This window comes from Cavia porcellus, unplaced genomic scaffold (assembly GCF_034190915.1).
Source record: "Cavia porcellus strain 051 isolate PalLab524CR breed Dunkin Hartley unplaced genomic scaffold, mCavPor4.1 scaffold_9, whole genome shotgun sequence".
In the NCBI taxonomy this organism is placed as follows: domain Eukaryota; kingdom Metazoa; phylum Chordata; class Mammalia; order Rodentia; family Caviidae; genus Cavia; species Cavia porcellus.
The window spans coordinates 42,193,950-42,212,431 of record NW_026947492.1 but is presented as its reverse complement, the minus strand read 5'-3'; the positions used below and the strand labels follow the sequence as shown (position 1 = coordinate 42,212,431).

At 41.0% G+C, this 18,482-nt stretch overlaps 1 protein-coding gene across 7 annotated transcripts in view; it reads left to right on the top strand.

The window, feature by feature from the left end:
* The window catches only part of Fat3 (FAT atypical cadherin 3), a 646,812-nt gene that overhangs the window by 618,026 nt on the left and 10,304 nt on the right, over positions 1–18,482 (top strand). For all 7 annotated transcript variants that reach the window (XM_063256268.1, XM_063256266.1, XM_063256271.1 and 4 more), the window contains 3 exons: positions 654–1,122; positions 13,955–14,108; positions 15,967–16,619. In XM_063256268.1, coding sequence (XP_063112338.1) covers positions 654–1,122; positions 13,955–14,108; positions 15,967–16,619 — 1,276 coding nt within the window. The remainder of the gene's footprint in view (positions 1–653; positions 1,123–13,954; positions 14,109–15,966; positions 16,620–18,482) is intronic.

Genomic DNA, 18,482 nt, shown 5'->3' with positions numbered 1-18,482 from the left:
TAAGAATAACACTAATGTTTAATATAGCAAAGTTTTAAAATCTGAAATATACATAGAGTTGGGAAACAGGGAACCTATATTTCTTCCTGGCCTCTTTCTCTCCCCTACAATACACTCACATAAACTTATTCAGGGAATATATATGTATGTATATACGGTCATCTGCTCCAGCAGACCGTAATCCCCAGGAAGACAGAGATAACTTTTTGCTCTACAGCACCAGGCACACAGTTTACCACGTGGTAGATGTCCAATAAATATTAATGGGTTCACAGAAAGCGTTCCTGTGCTGAAAATGTCTGAGAAAGGTGCAGAGAATAAACATGCTTCCATATATGTTACTGCTGTACATTTTTAAAGGGTGGAAATTCAAAGAATAGAAACATTTTTAAATATAACTGTGGATTTTTAAAGCTGAGCTTTATCACTAATTACAGGAAGATTTGTAAAACACCAGGCATGCATTTTCTTGGCAGGTATTGGGGTGGGGGTGCTGGTTGTTACAAATCAAACCACAGCAGATTCATGACTGAATCAGAGCGGTGTCCATCTGGAGCATTCTGTCAGTCTCTCAGACTGGTGAGGATCGCGGTGTTTGGGAATATCTTGACAGATGCAAATTTAAAAGGGCTCTGGTATTCCTTCCCGCACAGATTGTGGACGGCAAGCTGTGGTTCCAGCTGGACTGCGGCAGCGGCCCCGGAATCTTGGGCATCTCGGGCCGTATGGTCAACGACGGGAGCTGGCACTCAGTCTTTCTGGAGCTCAATCGCAATTTCACCAGCCTGTCCCTGGACGACAGCTACGTGGAGCGGCGCAGGGCGCCCCTCTACTTCCAAACGCTGAGCACTGAGAGCAGCATCTACTTCGGCGCCCTGGTGCAGGCGGATAACATCCGCAGCCTGACCGACACGCGGGTCACGCAGGTGCTCAGTGGCTTCCAGGGCTGCCTGGACTCCGTGGTGCTGAATAACAACGAGCTGCCACTGCAGAACAAACGCAGCAGCTTTGCCGAGGTCGTGGGGCTGACAGAGCTGAAGCTGGGCTGCGTGCTCTACCCCGATGCCTGCGAGCGCAGCCCCTGTCAGCATGGAGGCAGCTGCTCAGGCCTGCCCTCAGGGGGTGAGTGCCCTGCGCCCTGGGCGCCCCGCGGGGAAGGGAGGAAGGGCGACAGGTCTGCTCACAGCCTTTCCAGAGCTCCCCTGAAAAGGACACACAACCAGGATGCTAGCAGAGCTTCTTAATCCACCTGCTCCAAGAGCAACTTCAAAGGTTGACAATTACAGGAGGACCCTATTCCCCCCCCCCCACACACACTTGCAGCATTCCACTGGCACTGTGCAGAAGACCTTAGATGCCACCCAGTCTTCCCATTCCTTGTCCTCCTTACACCCTTTCTGAGTTCAGGGAAATGGACTAATAGGACTTTTTAAAGTGTGCCTTCATGAGCCACCTGCCAGTCACTGCAGACTGCTAAGTAACGGTCTTGTTTATGATATCAGTGCAAAACCCTTTCCCTGGTTGGCATGGCTCACTGGGTGCAGACACAACTTTACTAAAAACTAAGTAAGAGTGAGGGTGGACCTGCCACCCCAGGAACAGACATACAGTGAAGATATTCAGAGCACGTTTTTGAAACGTGTGTGTTAAAAATCTAGTTCTATAAAGAGTAAAAGTCAAGAATAAGGAGAGGGAAACTTCTGTGAAACCTCAGGAGGTGTAGTAATGATACGGTGCCACGGTAATTTTTTCCAAAGGCATTTCATGAAGGAGAAACAGACAGAAACAGATACATGCACAGGAATGCGCGTGTGCGCACACACACACACACACACACACACACACACACACATAGACACAGAGAGAGACAGAGTTCTAAATATTTCTACTGTTTAAGGAGGGAAAAGCCAAGATCATTTTAGACCAAGGAGTGTAAAGATAAAAGAATTCCTGCCTTTACCAAGATGCCAGATGCCGCATCTCTTAATGTAAACTAGGCCAAGCCTTCTCCTGGTTGAAAGCTTGCCACTACCTCCTGGCATTCAGACTGCTGACTTCACCTCAGCCCTTTTGCAGAGTCGCTCAGCAGTAGTGTGATTAGCAAATTTAAACCTTCCTCACAAATTACATATTCTGCTGTGTGCATTACCATCTAATGTTCATGAAGCCCAACTCCAAATTTAGAGTCCATTTTATTATTAGAATGTTATAAACTGTCCATGAAATGATGCACTGCTGAAATACAGACACCAAAGTTGTTTAGACTTGCATATGTTACTGCCACAATGAGGGCCAAGTACCCTGGGGGGAAATTTCTGCCGTCTCGATTTAAGAAATCTATTTGCTGTTTTTACTGTCTCAGCAGTATATGTAAATAAAGGGTTGTTATGGTGCCATAATTCCCGAATGATGGGCAGTAACTATACTTCAGTGGTTCTATAAACCAGCCCATTATGACAAGTCATGGCCAGTTTTTCACCAGGCAAAACAATTCTGCTAGTGTGAGCCACCTACAATATATAAAAGGAGCATATAATTAAATTGGGTTGAAATAGAACACCACTCCATGTCAAATCTTGGGTTCGTAGCCACAAATTGTAACATACTTTTAACGATGGCAGGATGTTGTTTTTGCTGGCAAAGCTATGGGCTTCCACAGTGGGTTATCGCTAAAAAAAAAAATAATAACTAAGTGAAGGAAAAAGACCTTGGAATCCTGCTTTTCAGTGTGCATTTTATTTTTTTAGTTGTTATGAAATCCTTCAGCTAAATATTTATCATAGGTATTGTAATTCAATAACTATGGCTTATATGAAAAACAGCATTTTCTCTATTTTTTAAATATTTTTGTTAAACCAAAATTTAGCTTTTTTGACCAAAATTTAGCTGCCATGCACTTTTTACATGTTCTAAAAAAAGTTATCATTTCCTTTCCTAGGGGACCCAACTTTACCTATAGAGCATCCTCTTTGTATCGCTGTTCTACACTCCTTTCTTTGGTTGGGCTTGGGATTTGATTCTTTTCTTACAGGAACGTCTTTCCTCCAGTGGGTTTTTTGTGTTTTTTTTTTAACAATATGATATGGCTTGTATCAGTTTAAGTCACTCCTTTCTACACAGAGGCTACATTTTCCTAAAGTGAAGAAAGCATCTTTCTTCATCTCAATTACACACCTGTTTTCCTTCAAGCCTGCTACTTCTGTCCAGCAAATGCACCAAGCAAAAACAGTCTCCCCTCAAAGCCACTCCCAAGTTTAGTCCTGTGGTTCTTTTTTTAGGTGCTGCCTGGACAATGGGCCCAGATAAAGAATCTGAGGTTCCCCTGCACAGCAGCGTGAGCAGCCTCTTTGCCACTCACTAGGAAACCCAAGAGGCTTCCTATTGCTTCCCTGGGGAAGCAAATGCACAGGATTTCTCTTCTGATAGATAAGGAGGTTTCTACCAACTTCCCTTTTGTAGGGATTAGGCCTTGACCTCTAAGTAAAAAGGACAGACCCTCCTTTCTTGCTTCCATTATCTGATCTTTGTGCCCTATTTGCAAATTCCTTAGTGCCAAATAGAGGAGGGGAGAAAAACAGGGAAAGAAACAACCAACAATTTGGCCTTTACTTATATTTATGAAAGCAGTTAATTAGAAGGTGACTTAAAAAAATCTCCTCAGCTTTGATAGTTTACAAAGAACGGTAGAAGTAAATCTTTAAGGTAAGAATATACATGCCCTTGAGAATCACCTTTGGTTGCCACAGAAGTCTAATCACAGTGAAAGACAGTCTGGGTCACCCAGATGAAAGACTAGGATATGGGCAGTATTCAAAGAAGAAATATAAGCTAGAGAGAGCAGAATGAGGTCCTTTGGAAGTGATTCCTTTTTTATGACAAAGCTGATAACAAAGATAATTATGTGAGTACCCTTCTGTTGTTTGGGCCCTGTTGCCCTCTATTGCTCTGTAGTTCCAGAATATATGTTATAGCATAGTCATCCCCTTGGCCTCTGAAGAATGCTGGCTGTCCTGGTCACAGACTCAATTCTCAAACTGTGGCTATCCTAGCACATTGCTCCAGGACACTCAGAACCTTTAAAACAGCAACCCACAAGACTGAGTTTTTTCTTTCAGAGAAGCAGGGCTCTGCTCCAGCTATCCCCAAGTCCAATCAAACCCTTGGCATGAAGGTCAAGGAAGCCACATCTTGTAGCCTGGAATGACATGGTCAGCGTTTTTGACCAGTGATATAACCTGACTGACCCAGAAGCAAACCATAAAGACTCTAGGGGAATCAGAACCCAAAATGCTGACTTGTAATAAGAGTATAAATAGGACTGTATAAATCAACCACAGGAGGAAGGCCCTTTCTTGGTCATGCCTTAAAATTATATGTATTTCTTAAATATAAACTACAAATAGCAACCACTGTGGAGAAGAGATGGCTAGGGTCTATCCTGACCCTTGCATTTCCAGACCCAGTGGCTAAGGAGAGCCCAGTGAGCACCCATGATCTGAAGGAGTGCTCAGTCTCCTGCCTTGTCAAGCTCAGCTCAAGTCCATTAAAGCAAACATAGCTGAGACTAAGCTATAATTTGGTGATGTAATGCAGTAACACAATCATCAGACCAGAAATGGTCCCTCAGTTAGTTTGCATGTGATTAGATGCCTGACTCCTGAAATGAAAAATTGTGTAAATCCTTACTAGTGGGAATTACTGTTAGATCTTCATTATGTGTTTGTCACTGCAATAATGTATAACTTGTAAGTACTTGTGTACTTTTAATTCTCGCAGCATTTCATTCTCACAACAAAATTCTGGGAACATTTCTGTTCATCCCGCCTAGCTATCTATCCTCATTTTACAAAAAAAATGGTCCAAAGAAGCTAAGTAATTAGTTTAGCATCATACATCTGATAAAAGTAGTGAAGCTAGAATTTGACCCAGCTTGTGGAACTCCATTCTTATGATCTTTTAAAATTTTGTTTATTTTAAAGAGATTAAGATAAAAGAGGACATAACAAAGAAGATCATAACAGAACAATTTAAGCAACACAGTATTTCACCACAAGACAACCCAATATAACAGTAGCTATCAAAATGTTGCTTTCCTTGAAATAGTTGGGTTTACCTTCATACACAATAGTATGAAATATAACAAAACAGTATAAAACCATTAAAGAGAATGAAAGTATTACAGGGCATTCAGAACCAAATAACAGAAAATGAACAATGGTTACTATATTATCCCACTGTCCATAAAAGATTTGTTTATACTATCACACATAATAAAATCCAATAAGATACATGATAGAACCAATGGAAACAGAAAACAAAAGCATGGTAGGACTTCAAAACAAGATGATATTAAATCAGCACTTGCTATTTTAATGTCTTGTTTTCTTCAAAATAGCTGTTCATATCATCACAGACAATAAAAATCAAACAACCCAGGATAAAACCATTCCAACTAATGAATGGAAACATTATAAGGCATCAAAGCAATGTAATGGGGAATCATGATTACCATAAACTTTTATGTACTCTTACCATTTCTTACACTAGGGAGACTATACGGTGTTGATACATGTGAGTTTGATTTATTTCTCTTATGAGTATGGTCTCAAGTTGCATCCATTTATTTATAAATATCCCAATGTGATCATCTTTATAGCTGAGTAGTACTCCATTGTATAAAAATACCACAGCTTTTTTATCCATTCTTCAGTTGATGGACACTTAGGTTATTTCCAAAATCTGGCTATTACAAATTGTGTTGCTGCAAACATGGGTGCACATATATCACTGTGGTATGATGTTTTCAGTTCTTCAGGGAATTTGCCTAGAAGCAGAATAGCTGGATCAAATGGGACTTCCAATCCCAGCTTTTTGAGAAATCTCCATACTGACCTCCACAGTGGTTTTACCAGTCTACACTCCCACCAACAGTGTAAGAGAGTTCCTTTTACCCCACAGCCTCTCCAGCACTTGTTGGCAGTTTTCTTGATCCTGGCCATTCTTTCTGCACTGAGATGGAATCTCAGTGTTGTTTTAATTTGCATTTCTCTAATGACTAATGATGATGAACATTTTTTCATGTATTTATTTGTCATTTCTATTTCTTTTTATTTAAATTTTCCTTAAATTAAAAAAAACAGAAAAAAGATACAAGTAATACAGAATTTCAAAAAGATAAACAGTAAGAAATCACTAGTTAATAGATTACATATTGTCATCTTAGATATAGTTGTTCAAGTTACAAAATTAAAGCATACAAAGTGGACATTCAAACAGTGAGACTGCAAACAGTTCTGTTCAATGATCCAACAAAAACTTAGTAATATGGTTATCTATCTTATACACTTAAATATATATGCAGTTATATCCTTTAGAGCACTTCTTTTCCTCTCTTTTTTACAATAACAATTACACATTTGGGGTTTTATGATCTTACCCTTTGCTACTCAAACTGTTGCCTAAAGGGCTGCCAGCATCAGCACCACTGAAAATACTAGAAAAACAGCATCACACATCCCATTCCAAAACCAATGAATCAATTTCCATTTTAATAAAAGCTGTGGTTAATGTGCTGGTTTTTCTGTCTTTGAACTGTCCTGGACCTGGAAAACCTTCTAAATAGTTTTTTTCTCACACTTTAGTTAATGGTTCTAAGACTTTAAGACTCATCAGTTCTCTCGAAGATCTTGTTAAAATGAGATCTTGTTAAACAAGTCTCTTGATTTTTAATTTAAAAAATCTATTTACTTGCCTCCATCATTTGCAACACTCATCCAAGGGACCTTCTCGTAGGTAACAAGCAATATTTGCAAATTCTGAACTTACTGGAAAGAAAAGTTGAGGAGCAGAGGAGTCAACTTACAGAATTTATATTGATAGAGTTCAGGCATCCCCTCTCCTAACAAGTCTCCAAGACACTCCGCATACTTCCAAGTCTGAGAACCACTTACATTCAAGAATTTTAATAATTGTATCCGCAGATAAGCAATTCAGTGAGTTGGAAGAGAGTTAAACAAACAAAGGACATTTAGAAATTGAAAATGGGAAGAACCTGTACAGTACTTTTTGTTTTTTTGTTTTTTTGTGGTTTTTTTTTGTTTTTTTTTGAGACAGGCTCTCACTATGCAATTCAGGCTGGCCTTGAACTCACTTTGTGGCCCAGGCTGGCCTTGAACTCATAGTGACCACTCTGTTTCAGCCTCCTGAGTGTTGGGATTACAGTCATGTGCCACCGTGTCCAGCTGTACAGTACTTTTTAAAAATCATGTTAGAACAAAGATGGAATATCACTCCCTGTTAAGAATTGTGTGTCACACTGAGTTCATCTTAAAAGATAAAGAATAATCCTGTCTTCCCATTGTCTTTTAGCAGTTGTGACTATTCGGCTTTATGAAGTTGCATGAAATGTGTTCTTGGATGCTGCCAGCCATTGGGCATAGAAGTGTTTTTGGCAATTATGTCCCCAAGCTATTCTGGGCCATGTTATATTGAGTATTTTATGTCCCTCAACATAAGGTCTAGATAAATTTGATCAATCAAATGTTAAGTGCCTGGTCTGTGCTGAGCTCTAAGTCCCATTGCTATCTCTGAGGCTAATGGATTCCACTTTAATGGCCTCCCTCTTCTCACAGATAGTGTAAGGGAGCTGAATAAGGTTCCATATTTGCCCTCCCATTCACCCATTGAATGGGCATACAGGAAGGGAGAATCTGAACCACCAGTGACTATACTGTGCACATAGCTTCAGTTAGTTTTGTGGCCCATAGAAAAAATTGTTTTCTGTGTGACTTCTAAACATTGAGTTAACTCTCTTACAATATTTTTGATTCTTTTGCACGTTGGGAAATCTTTACAGTAACAGCATCAATAATTGTGAACATTTGTAGAAAAACTCAAAGCTCTAAAGTAGGTTATATGCAGACACAAAGGAAAATGCTAGAAGGTGAGAATTTACTGTGTCCCCAATGTTGCTAACACATTAAAGGCTTCTAGATAATCAAAGAAAATATTAAAGGTTTGGCTCAATATACAATATATGAAAGGTGATATGGCTTTCCTAGGAAAAGTTACAGTTCTCACCTTCAAAGCTTTTTATTTTACAAAGTTTAAAAGCATTGAATTTACCCTGCTTGGTTTAAAAGAAAAGTCATAACAACTAAAAATTGAAATGGTGAGGTAAGGTGGAGGCTGTGTTCAGCTGCTGAGCTGCCCCTCCTGTGATTAGCATCTCAGGTGAGGGTGTGCTCTCCAGATTTCTCACAGTGAGACTTACATGGACTAATGGTACGCATGCATCCCAGAATTCAGCCTAAAGATCAGAATACAAATCTCATGTGGCTTCCCACACAGAGATGAAGTTGATTTCAGAACCCAAAGTAACTATAAAAATTATGACAATAAGGAACCTGTCTGTGTACTGCTGCATTTTGGTTTATGAATCCAAAAGCTTTACTGTTCCTTATGAAGCAAGCATTGGTGAGAGTCATTCATTAGAAAAAAAAAAAAAGTAAATAAATGAGGTTCTTGGATATAAAGTTCCCAGGCTGTGATCACACACTAAGCCCAGGGCCTCACCATCACATTAAAGTTGCCTCCTAAGTCATGTAAGTTCTTGGATGTGTGAATGAAATCCACAGCTTCGTCAAGCATGACATTTGATGCTGACTTCAGATTCCAAGTGCTTGTTGCCCATTTTTATTATTTCTACCATTGTGCAGCAGGCAAATAGTTCCTTCTCAAAGGACTGAATAGATCAGGACAATCTTCACTTACATCAGTGAGCAGGGCAGAAGGTTAAGGCCATTACCTGAATGAACTGGGTCAGAAAATGACTTCTAAGTCAAATGAGTAAGGTTAAAATTATCTTGACTATTTTCCTACACAGTTCAAGTTCACTCTATATTTGCTTATTCTATTTCTGTTTTTGTATTTAGTAGTTTTTGTAATGTTCTTCCTTGAACAAGGAAAGGAGAGGCATTTTAAGTTTGCCCGGGTGCAGATTTCAAAACCATCTGCATTTGCTATAACTAGAAGAATGGTAAACAGGAACATAGCTTTGAGGCAAGACAAAAATATACTTATCATTTTGCCAAGATTTGAGGGGAAAAAGCAATGACTTTTTTTGTACATGTCTCTCAGTGGTAGAAGGATCATTTCCTTTTAAAAATCTAAGGACTGGTATAAGGCATACATCTGCCACTAACTGGCATAGATAACCTTGAGAAACCCATCTTATAAGCTTCAGTTTCCTCATTTATAAAATAACTATAATAATAGTACTTATGCCCTAGAATTACTATAAGAACTATGAGATATGATATATAGAAAGTTGCTAGAATTTTCTCTATTACAAAACATATTGTTCTAGTTATGATTTTTGATATTCTCCCACTCAATAAGAAAAAACTACTCAATGAAAACTATTTATTAAGACTTTGAGCTTATCCAGTGAAATATATTTTTCTTTTATAAATGTTACTTGTGACCGAATAATGGCTGGATAGTTCTTGGAAGTCTCTCCCCTTTTTGTATGCTAGCCACATATGGTAATGTTTGGGGAGAGTAAAATCTTTATTATTTGATGATTATCCCAGGAGTACCTCATCACATCATGCCTGCTTCGTGGTTAGCTGCGGGAAATAACTGCAAAGCCCTTCTTCTTACCCTGGGAAGTGAAGAGCTCTGGCTCTCTGGCAAGTTCTAGCCCCAGCACAGTCTTGTACAGAAAGATCTGAGAATCGGGAGGCCTGGATTCAAGTTCAAACTCAGTTACTTACTCACTATTTGTCCTTGAGTAAACCATTTAACATTTTCAGCACTGCATGAACTAGAGATGTTATTGGGGCCTCCTCTTTTTCTTTTGTAGAATTATTAAATCCTCCACAGGGTGACTGAGAGTAATTATAAAACACTAAACAATTAGGCCACTTGGTATCATTATGGCAGACTTACTGATAATTATACTCATAATAGGGCCCATGACAAGATAATGAAATAATAAGTCATATTTTATGAGAACAGGTTAATTTTGATAAATAAGCCTTGCTCAGCCTCTATAGGCCTGAACAATAGATATCATTGTTTTTTCCTTAAAAAAAAAAAACCTAAATTGAAGTACTTTCTTTAAAAGAAAAGAAGGTACTATCGGTCTTTCTTTTCATTGCATTAACATTCAAAACTCCTCGTATTTAAAGTTTTAAGAGCAGGTTTGTCTCCAGGGGCTTCTGCTCCTTGGCCCCATAGCTCTGAGATGAGTACTCATACACTCAGTCAGTGTGGATGTGTTAAGCACTCAAGCACTTGCTTAATCAAGCTGTGTGATATGTTCCAGAAGCGATAATGAAAATGACAAAATGCAGAAGGAAAATATATGTAGGGAAAATACTGCATTAGAGGTAATGTCTTATTTTAAATCTTGGTTTGTCAAAGCATAGAGACATCAAATTGTTTCTTTTCCATTAGATAAAAAATCAATTGCATGTTCCTGGGTAGAATCCAGATTTCGTGACAGTAATTCTAATGATCCTATTTCCAGACAGCCCATCTTTGTCCCTTCCCAGACTCTGGCTGCTTCCGGTCCAGTTTTATTGGAGAAATTGTCAGATGCTTGCCAAATCAGAGCTAAGGAGTTTATCCACGTTGTTTTAGTCCCTTCCTAACTTCCTTCCCTCCTCATCCCTGATACTCATTCCACATGCCTGTGCCATGGCTGCCCCACCCCTCCCCTTAACCTCCCCCCCATTCTAAGTTTTCCTAACACAATACTATATCTCTAGGTAGTATGTCATTCCAATCAAGAGTAATCAAGTGTCGTGCAAGGAAGCATTTTTCCCAATCTGAGCTGCTTTCAACAATTTCCAATTCCACTAAAATGATCAACTTCCCAAATTTTGGAGGAAAACCTAAGACAGCATAATTTAAAGCTACCCTACCTCCTTTTGCTGGCTCCTGTCCACAGCATTCTGACTGGCTTTTTGGACAGTTTGTATCAACAATGTGGATTCAGTAAAACATTTATGAAAGTACTATACATGCTATTTCAGTCTACAGATTTTTAACTACCTTATATGTCTAGCAATCAATGTATAAAATCCCAATACCAGTCACTAACCACTTAGCCCCATAGCTCGGTAAGAAAGAGAATGGTTCTTTACAGTATTTACAACAGATCTTAGGACAAAGGAAACCCTTACTGTCCACCGGAGTAGTGGTCACTTGCTACCACAACCCCACTATCATGGAAGTAAAAGGATTTTAAATAAATCATAAGCCTAAAAATGTGAGAATAATTGGAAAAGATTAGAATTTAGAGATGGACGACAGGGGGACAGGTGGGAAGGAGAGGAGAGGAGAGGAGAAGAGAGGAGAGGAGAGGAGAGGAGAGGAGAAGAGAAGCTTTAAGAAACCTGAATTCACACTGGGAGAAGGAAAAGCCAGGAACAGAAATTCCAAGACTCAGGAAATAGAAGCATTGGCCTCTTCTGAAGAGGAGGAAATAGGGGCTGGGGATTTAGCTCAGCGGCATAAGCACCTGCCTTACAAGCAGGCGGTCGTGAGTTCAATCCTCGGTACCGATAAAAAAAAGGAAAAATACAAAAAAAAAAAAAAAAAAGAGGAGGAAATAGACAGAAGGACTCTATTTTAGTGGGTTTTACATTTTTAAAAACCAAATATCTAAAGCAAGGTATTTTATAAAGAAAAGTTTACTGAGCTGACAGTTCTGGACATCTAAGGGAATAGCGCCAGCATTTGCTCAGCTCTGGTGATTACCTCAGGGCAGAGACATATTAGGGCCATGTGACAGAGACAGACAGGCTGACTGGCAGACAGGAAGACAAGCCACATGACAAGAGAGAAACCAGAATGTAGCTGGCATCCCATGAGAACATTCGTTCCTTCTGAGGACATCTTCAGTGGCCTAACGTCTCACTATGCCTTACATCTTAAAAGTGCGACCACCTCTTCACATCTCCATAATGAGAACCAAGTTTCCAACAACTTTAGATACACACTTGAATCATATGCAAAGCATAGGAGGCTTAAAATAAGAATTGGCGAAAAGCCTGTTGAGGAGGCAGGGAGAATGGGTCTGGATTCGCACCTTCCCTTGCATAGGCAGCTGACTGCTTCTCCTCCACCAACAGAGCCTGCAGGTGCTACTGAAACACAGGGCCTCAGGACTGAGAGCACCTGGCACTGTGTTTGCACATGTGGATTAAAGTAATTATGGTTGCTCATTGGATGCTGAGACACAGGGTCACTTCTTCTCCTCCACTACCCAAATCCTCCAGTGTTAGCATTCTCACCTTCATCTTGTCTCTAGGCAGATGGCAAGTGATTTCTAGAGAAACGGACAGATCTGAAGGTACTTGTCTCACAGTTAATGAGGTCCACTCCTATGCTCAGAATTCCCCATCAGATGTCCAGTGTTTTAGTGCTCCACTCTTCAATATGAGTTTATAAATGAGGATTTACTACTAGTAAGGAAATCCTCTAACTTGGAAGTTAGACAATGTATCAGGATTCACCGGTGAAACAGAATTAACTAAAGATTATCAGGCACAGGCCTCAGGACAGATTTCTTCAAGAGGCTGGAAGCACAGGTCACCAAGGGTAACTCAACCAGAGAGACCTAGGTGATGGAAATCCTGGAGTCCAGTTAGCCATGAGTATTCAGAGAATGAGCGATCCAAAAGAGAGTGTTGTTTAACTCCAGGGAAAACAAGAAGTTGTGCATAAAAGTAATCTTAATTCACTATATATCTTACCTGTAAACATTTCAAAGTTAGTTGCAATAAGGCAAACACTAATTCTTTTTTTAGTATTTATTTTTATTAGGTCATGTTTCCAGTACTGATGATTACATTCATCTCGGAGAGTTGGTACATGTATATAACACATTTTAGTATCACCAGCCCTGATTACTGATTTAACTAAAATTTCAATAATATGATCTACAGTGAGCTATGGCCATCAAAAAGTAGTACCCATTTGTTGCAGTGCTGAAGGTTTGGAATAAAATATATATGGTAGAAATTCAGCCAAAAATGCCTAAGATTGAAATAGGCATTCACAAAATGAAATAGTCACAAAATAGCAAAATTTCACAGGAAAAAATACTGACATACTAAAAAAGATGACAAGGTATAAAAAGGTGCAATGATGTATTTTACAAAATAAAACTTTATTTGTTTACTACATTCAGATATAACCTTAGCAACAACCACCAAAAACAATGAATTTTAGGGTTTTTTTGTGAATAGTGAATAAAAAGATAATACTGCTTACTTTTAGAATCTTACCTCATCTGATATTTAATGTTCTCTGTAGTGAGGATATTAATGCCTATTTTTGCAAGATGAGTTTCTGAATAAAGAAAATAAAAACGATAAAACTCAGAATTTGAATGGGGAGCTAGATGAACACCGGAATTCTCCAATTACCAAGTACATGTGTCAACCTGAGTTTCAACGGAGTTGTGAATAGTTTCTTTGTATCTTGCTCTCCCCTCTCTTCCTCTCTAGGTTGGCATTTTCATTCTTAGCTAAGAGGAAAGGACACATGGGTAAGAGGGAGCAGAGAAAGGAGAGAGCATGGTTGCAGTGGGACAGTGTTCCCACTGCTATGTACAGTACCGGCATGGTAAAGAAAGTATCTTTCCCCTGTCCTGGTGTCTGCTCTTGGGCTCTATACCTTGCATGGCTCTTACCATCTTAGTAACATTCATTATATGGTTAATTAGGTACATTTTTGTCAACTAGTCAGGGATTCAAATTGTAACTTGGCATTTTTGTGGCAAGATACATTCTGAATAACTAATTTGCCCATCGTCTTTGGAATTTGGGCTCTACTTAAAATATGGTTCGAGAACCAATAGGACATGTTATGGCTGTGTCCAGGCACTCTGAGCATCGCCAGTGGCATCCATGACTCATGAGGCCCTCTGTTTCCCCAGGCTATCAATGTACCTGTCTCTCACAGTTCACGGGGAGAAACTGTGAATCCGAGATCACAGCCTGCTTCCCAAACCCCTGCCGGAATGGAGGCTCTTGTGACCCGATAGGAAACACTTTCATCTGCAGCTGTAAAGCTGGGCTCACTGGAGTCACGTAAGTGAGATGTGTTGCAGCCTCTCTGTACACTGCTGTTTATTGCTAAGAAAATAAAGCAGTAAAGGACTAAAAGTTTAACACTGATATGACTGACTTAGTATTATTTACTATATTAGAAGTACTTAAATGTTAATAAGGACTAAAACTGCTACCATGGTTATGAGTAATTAGTACTGTGTATTCTGTACCTGTCTATATTTTCATCACTGTTGTGTATTTTGTAATTTAAAAAATATTCTTATAAAGTCATCTATGCCACCTAATATTACCATATAATTCTGAGGCAAATACACTACCCATTTTCCAGGCTCCATTAACTGGACTCTACTGCCTAAGGTTTTATGATCATTCTTAGAAACTAAACCTTCCCTTCCCTTTACAAACCTTTTTTTCCTCCAAGAAATGAGTGAAATTAAAGTGCTAGCCAAATGGAAAGAGAATGTTTTAAATTCTTAGTAAAATGTCACTTTCAACTATCCTTGATCGCTTTAGAAGTGTGTGTATATATATATATACACACTTGAGATTATATATATATATATATATATGTATATATCTCAAGCAGTGATACTCTAATTACAGATCAGTCTTATGTATTCATTAGAGCAAATCTCCTGAGGACTTTACCAGGAAATACTTAGCTGACTTTGAATAGCTGGATGTAATTTAAAGTAATAAAGCTGCATTTATTTTTAAATACTTTGTGATTCTAACTAATTTCCGGCTGACCTGGCCTCAATCTGTTCAAATTAGGGACATTTGAATACATTTTAAAAGGGGGATTACCAAAAACACCGGTGACTGGGCATTTAAATGAGCGTATCAAAACAGAACAAGTGCTGAAGTAGAGAAAGGTGAAGAAGGAAAGAAAGTCTGCTTTTAGAGGGTGTAAAGGCCAGAAAGACTAAAGACTGGCCTGTCTTCTAATTAGGACATACAAAATGAGTCATGGGTTCCTTTAAGGGGAATAAAATTAACTTAATTATTTTTCATTAGAATGTTTTAGTCATTTTCCCCTGATCATCTGCGTTAGCACTGGCCGTTAACATAAGCATGGAATCTGGAAACTATGTAGCTCTCCAGCCGCCTGCCTAGCCTTGGTGCTCCCAGATTCCCAGAGGGAACAAAACTACTGTATCTGCTAAAGGAAAATGGCAGAACCAGAATCATCTTTCCTCTTAAAAAGAAACAAAACAAAACAAAACAACAAAAACCTCTATAACCTCTATCACAGTTCTTTATCTGCAATACTACAATCTCAAAATCTCTGAGAAATAAAATGGCTTGGCATGCATTAGTGGCAAAATAATTTAGTGGCAAACTAATTTAGTGGCAAAACCTGTCCAAAACTGCTCTGGAGCTGTTTCTAGTTTTAAGTTCTCATTTAGTGTGTTTGCCCGCAGAAACACTGGTCTGTTTGATTATGAGGTCCTATGCTAGCACCGGTTCCCGTTGGAGGGCAGGAATGTTTTACATAATGTGAAAGAGCCGCACTATATGTCCTTTTAAAAAACGCCCCCTTTTAAATTATGATACACACTTAGCTCGAGGGATTTGGAACTTGTTACTTTTCCCATTGTGTCTGTTCTCACCACCACCCACTGGGGATGAAGACCTAGAAAAGACTGCATTGGTAGGAATATGTTTATGCAAGAGGGTAATCCCTAAATTAAATCACAGAAATCCCTAAATTAAAATACACACACACGCACACGCACACGCGCACACACACACACGCACACGCTGTCACTTCAGTTCCCTTCCGATGCTTTCTTCTCTCTGAAGGTAGCCTTTTCTCCTTGCACTGTGCTGGTCCTGATGTTGCGGAGGGCTTCTTTGTGTTCTCTCCCTGAAGGTGTGAGGAAGACGTCAACGAGTGCGAGAGGGAGGAGTGTGAAAACGGCGGCGCCTGCGTGAATGTGTTCGGCTCTTTTCTGTGCAATTGCACGCCGGGCTACGTGGGCCAGTACTGCGGGCTGCGCCCCGTGGTGGTGCCCAATATCCAGGCGGGCCACTCCTACGTGGGCAAGGAGGAACTCATCGGCATCGCCGTGGTCCTCTTCGTCATCTTCATCCTCATCGTCCTCTTCATCGTCTTCCGCAAGAAAGTCTTCCGCAAGAACTACTCCCGCAACAACATCACGCTGGTGCAGGACCCGGCCACCGCTGCCCTGCTCCACAAGAGCAACGGGATCCCCTTCCGCAACCTGCGCGGGGGCGACGGGCGCAACGTCTACCAGGAGGTGGGGCCCCCGCAGGTCCCCGTGCGGCCCATGGCCTACACCCCCTGCTTCCAGAGCGACTCCAGGAGCAACCTGGATAAGCTGGTGGACGGGCTGGGCGGCGAGCACCAGGAGATGACCACCTTCCACCCCGAGTCCCCGCGCATCCTGACTGCCCGGCGGGGCGTGGTGGTGTGCAGCGTGGCCCCCAACCTCCCTGCCGTGTCGCCCTGCCGCTCTGACTGCGACTCCATCCGCAAGAACGGCTGGGATGCAGGAACTGAGAGTGAGTAGCCCTAGCAGTACGCAGGCCACGAACTGGCACTGTGGTCCCCCAGAGTGATGGGAACAAATCGGGGAAGGGAGAAAGAGCTCGGGTGCACTGAGTCTTCGACATGGCATATGCTAGATAGAATCGTAACCACCCTGAAAAACCACTATGGTTCTAACTCCATTCACAGATTGGAGAACTGAGGCTCAGAGAGGGTAATTTCGTATGTCTCACAACAGGGCACCTGCTGGCTCCAGCGGGAGCAGCATAGCCAAGTAAGTGATGTGCAGAACCTGTGCCCTGGAAGATCAGAAGAAGGGAGCATTTCTAGTCCTAAAGTGAACATGGGAGGGGAGCACAGGGCATTCGAGTTCCAAGGCAGGTAAAAGGATCTGTGCGAAGGAGGGCATTCCACTGAGAGGGCCCCCACGGGACCAGAAGAAAAGAAAGTTGTTCTGTTTGGCTGTCATTTGGAGTCCGTGAAACACAAAGGTGAACCACAAGGCAGGAAAGTGATTCAGGCCAGGTAGCTCCCTCTCTGGCCTCATGCAACAGGATTTAACGCTCAGGGATGGGTCACAGGTGCAAAGGCCCAGGGTGGGAAAGGACTTGGTGTGTTGAGGAACACAGAAGAGGTCAGGAGAGCCAAGGTCTGGTGAGCACCAGGGGAGAAACTATGCATTTCAGCAACAACAGTCGTGCAGGTTCCTAAGCAGGTAAGTGGTACCTGGAGAAGCTACTGAACAGGACCAGAAAAGGAAGAAAGCAGAGAGCCAATCACGTGGCCTCTGTTAGCTTCTGGGTAGGGGATAGGGATGCCTCGGATAAAGGCATGTGGTATTTTTAAGCATGAATAAGATCTCGGCAGGAAACTTAAAGAGGGCCTTTGAGAAGCAGGAGAGCATCTACAGCAGTATAGAGCATGCATGTAGGGTTGGTTACCTGATGTTCACAATGTCTGGCTCTGTTGTTCAGAGAGAAATCAAGGCTAGAGGTGAAAATGTGGAAATCGTCTGCAGCAGCATGGTTGGCTATGCAGGAACAGAGCTCCTCAGTAAAAAGCAAGAGTAAATAAAGGGTAGTGAAACCAGCTTCCAAAGGTCTTTGGAGATTCCTACTTGTGAGTAAAAGGCAAAAAAAGGAGAAACCAGGACATCTGTATCTACCAACAATCAAAAAGGAGAGATAGAGGAGAGACCTGCTCTTTCAAAGTAGTGTGCTGTGTATAAAAGCCTTCAAAGCTCTTATATGACTTGCTGAGCTCAATGTCTAGAAGATTTTTAGATTCTCAAGAGCTCCTTAGTAGAACCATCAAGGCCAAAGCCACAATGCCACGGTTAAGGACAAAAAGATTTGTTGAGAATGCAAAGGTAAATCCACCTGCCAGGTGCTGCATAAGCTTACAGTGTCTCAGCTGGGTGGTGGTGTACCGTGGGGTGCCATGACCAGCCCATCAGTTCACGGAGGACAACAGGCTTGAGTAGGTAAAGTAACTTGCTTAAGGCACATAATTAACGAAGTCTGCGCATCAGGCACCACAACCCATGCTTTCATCAGTACTCTTCTTGGAAGCTTAGGCAGGAAAGAGCAAGAGGAAAATAAGGACATCTTGAAGAGGGAGGAGGGCCAAGCATGAGATCTTTGTATTCTAGTGCCGCCCCAGCAGGCCATCTGCTGATTCTTTCTGTAGACACATTTGTATTTTAAACAGTTGCCCTTGGATTTAAATCATAAATATATATCTACTCTTAAATTATCTGTAGAGTTGGGCTTTACTAGAACGTTGCCAGTCCACTAGCTTTTGTTTGTTTAGCAGTGGCAAAAAAGAGTTTTGAGTAAGTGGAGGAGGCGTGGGGGAGTTTCATGCATAACACTGTC